The sequence below is a fragment of the Primulina huaijiensis genome, chromosome 10, assembly GCF_012295235.1.
Source record: "Primulina huaijiensis isolate GDHJ02 chromosome 10, ASM1229523v2, whole genome shotgun sequence".
In the NCBI taxonomy this organism is placed as follows: Eukaryota; Viridiplantae; Streptophyta; class Magnoliopsida; order Lamiales; family Gesneriaceae; genus Primulina; species Primulina huaijiensis.
The window spans coordinates 13,835,748-13,845,440 of NC_133315.1; the positions used below are offsets into that span (position 1 = coordinate 13,835,748).

The 9,693-nt window shown below is 35.5% G+C and overlaps 2 protein-coding genes across 3 annotated transcripts; one reads left to right on the forward strand and one right to left on the reverse strand.

Moving 5' to 3' along the window:
- The first annotated feature begins 571 nt into the window (after nucleotides 1-571).
- Nucleotides 572-3,926, forward strand: LOC140986872 (uncharacterized). 2 transcript variants are annotated; one of them, XM_073455257.1, is made up of 6 exons: nucleotides 572-854; nucleotides 934-993; nucleotides 1,155-1,267; nucleotides 1,818-1,886; nucleotides 2,525-2,576; nucleotides 3,553-3,926. In XM_073455257.1, the coding sequence occupies exons 1-6, from the start codon at nucleotides 621-623 to the stop codon at nucleotides 3,676-3,678; spliced, it is 654 nt and encodes a 217-aa protein (XP_073311358.1). In that variant the 5' UTR covers nucleotides 572-620; the 3' UTR covers nucleotides 3,679-3,926. The 2 variants fall into 2 exon arrangements, with proteins under 2 accessions (XP_073311358.1, XP_073311357.1); XM_073455256.1 differs by having other exon boundaries at nucleotides 576-854; nucleotides 3,550-3,926.
- Nucleotides 3,927-4,815: 889 nt separating this feature from the next.
- On the reverse strand, nucleotides 4,816-9,190 carry LOC140985793 (uncharacterized). Its single transcript, XM_073453725.1, has 8 exons — nucleotides 8,922-9,190; nucleotides 8,294-8,409; nucleotides 8,071-8,189; nucleotides 7,480-7,642; nucleotides 7,203-7,403; nucleotides 7,036-7,092; nucleotides 6,490-6,753; nucleotides 4,816-6,151 (listed from the first exon to the last, which is right to left on the reverse strand). Exons 1-8 carry the CDS (start codon nucleotides 9,072-9,074, stop codon nucleotides 4,948-4,950), a joined length of 2,277 nt encoding a protein of 758 aa, XP_073309826.1. The 5' UTR covers nucleotides 9,075-9,190; the 3' UTR covers nucleotides 4,816-4,947.
- Nucleotides 9,191-9,693: the final 503 nt, after the last annotated feature.

A 9,693-nucleotide genomic window follows, 5' to 3' on the forward strand; every position in this document is an offset into this window, starting at 1 on the left:
ATTAACCGATCGAACCGAGCCAATTCGAAAATTCGGTTCGGTTATTTCGGAAATTCGGTTTTTCAATTAAAAAAATTCGGTTAATTCGGTTCGGTTACGATTTTCAAAATTTTGAAATCGGTTAACCGAATTAACCGATATAATAAATACTATTATTTCATAAATTTATATTTTTTTAATCAAATTTTATATATATATTAATTTTTAATTTTAAAATCAACCCTAATTCTAATTTTAATCAACCCTTAATTTTAAAATCAACCATATCAATTTTTATATATTTTTAATTTTTAATTTTTATGTTTTTAATCCATATATAATTAAAGTTGAATCACAATTTTTTTTAAAACTAATCGCGGTGACCGAATTAACCGATTTTAATTCGGTTCGATTTTCGTCGGCTATGAAAATTAATTAGGTCGGTTCGGTTATTGCTAAATATTTCGGTTCGGTTTGGTTATTGCTACCGAACCGACCGAATGAGTATGTTTTTAAGTATAGAAAACGTTTCTAGCGAATGACAACTTATTTAGAAAACAATAGCCAACACGATTTTAGTTTCTAATCCGAAACCCGTAACGGAGGACTTTTTTTCTTCAAAAAATGAAACGAACAAACGAATGGCACTACAAAGCAACTTTCTTCACTTTGCAAACGCCAATTCAATTTCCATTCCTCGAAGAACCCAATCACGGGCCTCGCTTTCAGTGCCATGGGAAGAGCAAATTCCTCCAAATGCTGTCCTCCGAAGGCGTAATCCTTCGTGGCGGGGAGGTTTCAGCCTCGGAGTAGACATGGGATTTTCCCGAACCGGACTGGCACTTAGCAAAGGCTTTTCGATTAGCCCGTTGACGGTATTCTCACATTCATTCTTGCTGTTTTCGAATGTATATGAGTGTGTTTTCGAGATGGGCTCAGTCCATTTTGTTTCAGGTTTTGGAATTGAGAGGGCAAAAGCTCGAGCTACGGCTTCTTGATATTGCTGAAAACCAGGTCAGGGTTTACAGGATTTTGCTTCTACATTTTTTGTCCGGGATTTTTTTAATGTTTTTCCTTTGTTTTGCATTTGTTAGTACTGCGTAATGTTATCGCGAATTTAGTGTCCATGCGATTCGTGTCTGTGTAAAAATGTTTATTTTATGCGCATTGTTTAGGAAGTTGATGAGTTTATAGTGGGGATTCCTAAGTCTAGTGATGGTAAGGAGACAGAGCAATCGAATAAGGTGCGTAGTGTTGCGGGTAGACTTGCAGTTCGAGCAGCAGAAAGGTATATTGCCTTCTTCTTTCGTTTTCGCAGGGTATTTATCAGATGACAGTTTTAGAAGGCGCTGAGACAGTGCCACAACATAGAGATTCAACTGGGGTTGTAGTATAGTGTTATGAACTGGGACAAACTTATAGTTTTTGAGAAGTTTCGCATGAAATTTAATATTTTATATATTCAAGGAGCCAAGCCCACTCACCCAATTAGATCCCTCTCCTGACTTGACATGTATGATTAGCTTTTAGCTCAAAATTGTCAAATTGCAGAGTTTTTGAAGTATGTTGATTGAATGTCGTGAATGATGGATAGACCTGCTTTGATGTGCCAGTTCTGCAATTTCTTGAGGTGTATTTAACTCAGTATAGTTAACATGGCAATATTTTGGGATTAAAAATGAACTTTAAGTTATTACTTACACGCTTTTATCATGTTAACTTTACTGTACCCTGCATTGCTTTTGTATCTCTGACTAAATGATTGCTGGTCCTACTAATCTCAATTCATGCTATTTAGAACATTGTTATATCGACCATAAGCCTCGATTTTGTACCAGGGGATGGAGAGTATACCTTCAGGATGAGCATGGAACATCAACAGAGGCTGTTGACCATATGATTGCCCAGTAATTACCTCTTCGTCTTGGTACTTGTCATATTGTTTTTGCCAAGATAGGTTGGATATGTTTTTCCTTTGGTAGGGAAGTTACTTTGCAAGAGATCGGCTTGAGAGAATCTCAACCGATAACTTTAAAAATTGTCTGCTTAATCTTAAAAAAGGCTTGTGTGGTGTGGTTGGCTCCAAGAAGATTTTCATAAGAAAACTTTTCTCAAGTAAAATAGTATTTGCTCTTAGAATAAATGCATTTTATTTCTTTTTCGAGAATTTGTGCTAGATTTTGCAATATCCTTTGTTATGAGAACTTGAAGTTGAATCTACTAAATTAGTTAACTATTTCCTATTTGCAAGTTTATTAGTAAGCAAAGAGATGCTCAATGCACTCTGGATTTAGCCTTCATGCACCCCATTGAGGTGGAGTAGAAGAAAGGTTAAAGATGAAGAGCAACTAACATTTCCAATTACGGAGTGTGATTGGTGAAGAAGGGCAATTCACTCCCGCAAATTGAATTTATGTTGCATATTTATAATAATTTTATTATTTTTTGAGTTTTTTTGGTCACCGTGGAAATTAATGGTATAAATTCTTTATTCCATTTAAAATCTAGACGACAGCATATCTTATTGTTTGTCTCAAAATATCAGGGGTCTCAGTAAATCTGCTCGTCAGGGGAACATTGATGCCTATGCTGCTGTGGTGAGCAGTAAACAAAATCATTCTCTTTTCATATTATTTCATCTGTATTTGTCCTTGATTACTTCATATATATTTCATTTACAACACCATTATTCGTGTACTTTTTTTCCTTTAAACTAACTAAAACCAGTAAATATGGCATAAGAAATTCGTGTGTGAGACGTGTTTTATATATTAAAAACTATTTTTTTATTTGCCGGAATATCAAATTTAACAAATACAAGGTATGAAGCTTCATTTAATATCATGTGGATAATGGTTTAGGAGAGGATAAGACCATCATCTCATCATTTTGTATCATGATGAGAAGGGAATAGGAATGAAATTGATTTAGACAATTAGTGTCCTAAAGTTAGTTTCTCAGAGGTGTCATCGCTTAATAAATGGCATAGATTATCTTGAATATAATTAGATCAAACTAATTTCACTCACGTGGACTAAAGTTTGAATAGTTTTATACTTGAGATTAAAGCAATTAGTCATGGCGTTACTCAACCTCGCCCAATTTGTCAATTACTATACTTGAATCTGGTTCTCATGTAAGCTTTTGAGTTATTCAAGTTGAAGCTTGAAAAACTCCAATTGTTTGAAATGTGGAAATGATTACCTTTCCCTTTTTAAGTATTTAATGAGTTTTTGAAACAATAATTATAAAATTTTCCGGATACAGTACTAATTTAAACAAGATGGAAAAGTAAACCAAATAGATCAATGTGAATCGAGCTCAATGAGCATGTGAACGTCGGTGGAGATTTACTTGAGCTCAATTTGCAATCTTGATGAAAACAAGTTCAAACCGGTATCAACTTTGTTGAGCCACTCACAACTAACACCCGTAAGACGCAGCTCTTTTACACCTCTATATCAAATGCCTCGAGTGAGATTGGTATTTTCTTGTTGCACGTTGGATGGTACAATTGTCATAGCCGCCCTTTCAGCACGTGATCGATCCATTTCCTTCCTTTGATTGCAGAAGGTGCTTGAGAGATACTTTTCAGATTCAGGATATGGAATTGAACTTGTTGTTCCGAAGCAGGTTGAACTCCAAAACAAGCTGCGCAAAGGTCCCCCAAAGGATACCGATTTTTTTCCAGAGGAATAAAATGGTTGATTATGAACTATATGTGGTTCTCATGGCAAAAGGCAGCTGCAATGTTTATTGACTCTAGCTAGTGTTTTGGGGTCACAGCAGTCTAGTTTAACTTGGATAGATGCAAGTAAATAACTTGACTTCTTTCTGGTCATGTAAAATTTTGAAAGCATTGGAAATTCTGTTTCCAGGGTTTGCAAAAATATGTTTTCTAATGTATTCAAGAAATTGTGTTGGAATGTGATCTATGTTTAGTTTTACCTTCTGGTTGAGAAGTTCTTTTAGATGTCACACGATGTAAGATCTTATATGTTGCGTTATTCAATTTTCACATATTTTATGTGTTATGATTTAAATTTTCAAAAATAAAGTTTAATGCTTTATAATGTAATATGATAAAATGATTTTTCAGGAAAATGTGAAATATAATGGTTTTGAGAAAAAAAACGTGAAAATCTATGTATTTTTGGAAAACAAAAACATAGATTTTGAAAAGAAACCAAACATAACATATGTTTCTTGCGATCTTTTTTGTTGTATGATTCCCACAACCAACATTTTTTAACACGTCGTGCAATGTTTGTCTAGTACGACATATATGACTAGCATAATTTGTAGATTATGCTATGTTAGCCAAAGAGTGTATCCAATATTCCAAAAAGTTTATCCAATTCGAACCGAATATTAGCGACCGTGAATTCCATCGTATAAAAGATATCTTTAAGCAAACATAAGTTCAATCCAAATAAGATTTTCGATCATGACAACAAATTAGATTAAAAAAAACATTATATTTATCATTTGGTATTTTTAGTGTCAGGAATGCACGACTTTGAAAAAACTTCTAGTAGATTCCTTCCAAATAAGAAGGGAAGAGTAGAAAGATTACACTATATTCGGAAGTCCACAAAATATTATTGCCTATTTATTTTCTTCATTTTGTTTTTATAATATTCCTGCTTATTCGTTTTTTTCCTGGAATTTATTTCATTTTTTGGTACGGTTGCTCATTTGAACTTAGAACAAATAAAGTACGTGACAGCGATCAATTAAAACTTTTTCCAGAGTGCAGCTGCGGACAAACATGTTCTTATACATATATAAACAATACACAATAATCCTAGAATGAGATGTTTTTAGAAAGACAATGAATTCTGTCGAACAACAAGAAGTTATATATTACATGTATTTCACAACCAAACATGAACACAATTATTTTCATGGATGCACCTCTCAACAAATAATGTAATTGTAAAAAGAATGAACTTCTACACAAAAGAGCTAAAACTTCACTGCTTTCTTGATTGTCTTGATAGACGATTTAATGAAGCTGTTCCTGGCAGAAGCATAGTATTCAGAGTCATTGTCATCAAGCACCGAAGGTTTCTTTCCAATGCAATCCACTCTCTTCTTCATGCCTTCCAAGATCAAAGATGGAGAAGACGGGAATCTTCTAAGCTTGCTTTCCTTGCAATTCTTTCCCTTTCTCTTATTCTCTTCACCACCATCACTGGTAAAGGAAACCGATTCTTTTACTTTATTTCTCTCTTCGTCTATACGGTAAGGAGGGTTCTTAAAGAGACTGTTGTCACCTATGTTCCTGTCAAACATGTTGTTCTTTTCCATGTCTTCTTTACTTTTACTTGATGACACTGAGCTCCTAACTTCTTCCATTTTACTGACCTCTTTTAAAATCTCAGCCTCCCTTTTCTCTGAGACTAATTGCGGAACGATGACTAATGCGTTGGTTCTTGGGGATATGGATCCGGCAATATGTGGAGAATCATCAGCATCACCTTCTGTTGTGTTCTTCTCCAGCAGAAACTGCATCCATTTATCTATATTCCCCTTTCCACGTAGTTTTCTCGCCTCTTCATCCTCATCTTCCTTTGGTTCATGATAATCGGGAAACTGAATATTGTGCAACTTTGTCCAACTATCTAGCATCTCCAACTTTTCGCCGTTCCCTTCTTCAGTTTTGCTGCCATTCTCTTCGTTGTTATCTCTATAAGGCTTCAATATTTTAATATTGGTAACGATCTCTTCTGTTCCTTCAAGTTCTTCTTTTTGTCGTTCTTCGCTGAGCAGTAAACTCTCTGTAGAAGCTCTCTGCTCCTCTTCCAAGAACTTCCTTAATTCCTTTCGTAAAGTGGCAGCAGATTTAACTTCTGGCGAACAGAGAGCCTGCTCGACCTCTTTTCTCAAGAAAGTATTATTCATTCGAGTCTCTTTTTGCTGCAGGTTTGGCTCGTTTCCTGTCAAAAACCGTACAATCTTGTTATCATCCTCTTCACACATTCTTGACCTTTTCGGTGTCTGCTCCCATTCGGGCTGTATCTGTTTCTCTAGCTCATCTCTTTGTTCATACTTCCTGTAGAGTTCTCTCTCAGCAGAATCACAAATTGCTTTCTGTGCTCCGAGTCTAGCCAAAAGAGCACTGCTTGCTGCTTGATTTAACCTCACTTGTTCTTTGTAAACAACACTCCTACAAAGATAAATATTGACAAAATCCAGACCGTCACCTTGAGACTCATGTATTTTGGTTTTATTAAGGTAAACTACTGCAACACCTCTCCTTCAAAATTTGACTCACACAGAAACTCTCTGTTTAAATAATTACAACACCGCCTTGAACTTACACCCTAATCTTACATTTATGCCCCTTAAAGTACGTAAACCTTTGAGGATGTGAATGTGAGGTTAGAATATCCTCAACATGCTGTTGTAAATATTATCAAACATCGAGGGCAGTTTTTGTAATCAAGCCAAATTTCAATGACCATAGCTGTTGTAATTTACGACCCTTGTTTATAACAAACTTACTGGTGCATGGCATCTCGAATCATCTTCTCCAGCATCGCCCTATAGAAAGATTGTGCCTCGGCTACACGTCTGCATTTCTCGGCCCTCCTTTTTCTCTTCATCAGCACCAATTCAAGGTCGTGTATTGAAGCCTTCTCTTCTTCAGTCTTCTGCTGAAGCTCATTTACTTCATCATCTAACTTCTGTATTTCTGCTTGTATTTTTGCAGTTGCTTCTCTGTATTTCAAAGAATCTCTCGCTGTAACAATGGCTTGATATGGGTTGAATTACAGAGAACAAAGATTCAAGGCCCAAATCAACCAATCAAAGTCCAGTCCATGATCAAGCACTTAAGTCTCGGCCCATCAAGAAAGATACGGATAGATGTGCATCTCCAAATATAACAGATTAGATTGTCTGTCACAGTAGTTACAACAGAAAAATCCATGTGTCATGTTTTCATTTGTTATACTTGTTATAAATCAAGGATCAACAGTGTAAACAAATAATACACGATGAATAAACATATTCCAGCTTGATCGCATTTAAAGCTTTTCTATCTGGTTGCTCACCATTAATGGATCTTCATTTTCTTTACGGACGAATGGTTGTACTTTCCTCATAGTTGACACAAGAAAAAAACTATGTGAAACGAAACAAAACTGGCACGGCATCTGATTTGTCTGTATATCTGTCGGATCATATAGCCCAGACCTATTATGGGAGTACTTGATCTTGACCTTCTGTTGGCATCTAGAGATTTCAATGCATTGTCAAATGACTCCCTTCGGGAGAGAACGACCGCTGCTGGAGCCAGGCCTAGTTTTTCTTTCGTTTCGGCAAAGTGTTGTGGAAAAATGTGAGATTCAACAGTCTGAGTGGCATTTATTTCTTCACTTTCACCATCTGAAAACAGCCAAGAAAATGCTCTATTCCTGGAAAACATGAAATATGAGCTCGTACACTGGGACATAACTCCTTCTCACTGTATCAAAGGTCGCATTTACAAACCTGAAATCTGATTTGGATGAAGCAAAAATGGACAAGAACTGGTTAATAGATACGCCCAGTTGAAAATCCCACCAAGGAATGAGATATTCCAGCTTGTTATCCTTTCCCTTGCGCACTTGCCATTGTAATATTCTAAGGTTGCTAGGAACAGTCAATCCTCCTCCTGTATGATTCGATATTACATCAGTGTACTGATTGTCTGAAATGTATTTCACTATCTCAAGAATATTAGATTTACATAACCAACTAAATCGGCATTTATAAACTCTTAATATTCGAAAATCCATCGTAAAATTAATTTATCCCAACAAGCCAATGAAATTTATTATCACGAGCTTGAAATCCTTAACTTCAACTTCATCCATTCAAATACACAGTTCACATTTGTTGAACAAATTTGAGCATCTTGAAATTAAAATCGACTGGCTAAGTCCATCATGAATGTTTGGATGCTAGGAAAAGCTGAGAAGTTTCTTTCAAATTCCTTCAAAAAGTTGTTTAAAATCCATAGATTTTCAAATCCCTAATTTTAAAATTCATTGTGTAATTAAAATAAGACCCAAACGTAGTTCTCGAGCAAACAGAAATTACTTGAGCAAGGAAACCAATGATCAATCTCCCATGCCAGAGGAGAAGCAGAATCAGCATGATAATACAAAACATTTCCAAATGGATCAACTCGGATTATTTCTGGATCAAATCCAGCATTCCTGGAATTATTAATGGGACATTAATGGTGGGATTCTCTTGAATTCAAAAATATATATCATTCTTGATTTTGAAATAATATTCAATAAATTGAAAAATTCTCTACCCAAGATGATTGAGCTGTTTCCACAGAAGAGACACAAAAATCTTTGGCTTGGTTGTTGGTTTTGCTTCCTTGTCAATGATTGGGAACATCTCTTCCAATTCCTTTACTCTTAATTCCTGCAATCCCCATGAATCTCAACAAAACATCCAGCAAAATCCCCCGTAAAGTGGAATGATTTGGGATTTTTGGGTGTCGAATTTAATCAAGTATGCTCCACAAAACCAAAAGAAAAATCATGGCATCTACCAACTTAAGAGGGCTAATCATCAAAGAAGATAGACACATACCAATGCAAAAATAACTTCTAAAGCTTTCGAATTTGTGAAACTATTACACATCAAATCGTACGAGTATCAACGGATTGAAGGATATGATCTCACATATTTCAAATTCATAATTCTTAACCCTTTGCATTTATAAAGATATTTTTTGAATTATACACAAGTTTAAACCTTTCCTTAACAATATTGTAGTATCCCTCAACTCAAATTCTTCCATCCAATCACAACCTAAAAAAGTTACAATCTTGTTTTCTTACTCAAAAACTGGCATCTTTCTCTCCAATTAAAACCTGGGTTTCAGTACGAAGTAAACAACAGAGAGAGCAAAAAATCACTCAATCAGCTACCTCTTGCTGCACCAAAGTATACGGAGTAAAAGTGAAAGGGGGGCCATTGCTATACGGCCCGAAACTCCGATCCCGACAGAGTTTCGCATAGGCTCTTGGGTAGCCCAGGCCTTGATCTATGCACATCTCTTCTTCCGTAAACAAGATATCCATGGCCGCAATTTCTGAAATCTTGTGTCCTCTTTAATAAAAAATTTCAGAACTGAAAACAAAGGATTTTTTCCTGCTGTAGAAGTACAAACAGAGGAGAAAAGCTGTGATCTTTGGGTGTTTTGGTGAAGCAGAGTGACAAGTTAACGGTCGTTTTTTAAAATTTTTAAAATGATTTTTTTTGGGAAGTTAATGAAAAATCCCCAATCAAAATATTTCTTTTGGTTCACTCTCTAACCACAAAATTGTGCTACTATGTCATACAAAATGTGGTACACTTCATGTGATACTAAAAAAGTACCTAGGGACTGAACACAAAAAAAATCGACGGCTGGAGACTGAAGGGCAATTTCCCGTTTTTTTTTTCTTTGTTTGACTGTTTCAAATGCCTAACGGCTACGTGCGCTGACCCACACACCCCCTAACAACACTTGAGAGACTGGAAAGACCATTTTGCTCCTGAGAGAATGATATTAATGTTTTTTTACATGTACATACAGAATAATGATACTGATGTTTTATTATATTGTTTTTTTCACAGTAAAATCTTATAAACTTTATTAAGAATGAGTGAGATTGTCAATTACAAGATTAACAAACCAAAACGGAAAATTCACTGGCT

Bases quoted from the DNA above. Each gene is read 5' to 3' on its own strand.
- LOC140986872 (XM_073455256.1), top strand. From the start codon at position 621: ATGGCACTACAAAGCAACTTTCTTCACTTTGCAAACGCCAATTCAATT. The intron at 855-933 runs GTATTCTCACAT...ATTTTGTTTCAG, and splicing joins TTTCGATTAGCCCGTTGACG to GTTTTGGAATTGAGAGGGCA. The intron at 2,577-3,549 runs GTGAGCAGTAAA...CTTTGATTGCAG, and splicing joins TTGATGCCTATGCTGCTGTG to AAGGTGCTTGAGAGATACTT.
- LOC140985793 (XM_073453725.1), bottom strand. From the start codon at position 9,074: ATGGATATCTTGTTTACGGAAGAAGAGATGTGCATAGATCAAGGCCTG. The intron at 7,404-7,479 runs GTTTGTAAATGC...CATGTTTTCCAG, and splicing joins TCATCCAAATCAGATTTCAG to GAATAGAGCATTTTCTTGGC. The intron at 6,754-7,035 runs CAACCAGATAGA...TTCTCTGTAATT, and splicing joins GAAGATCCATTAATGGTGAG to CAACCCATATCAAGCCATTG.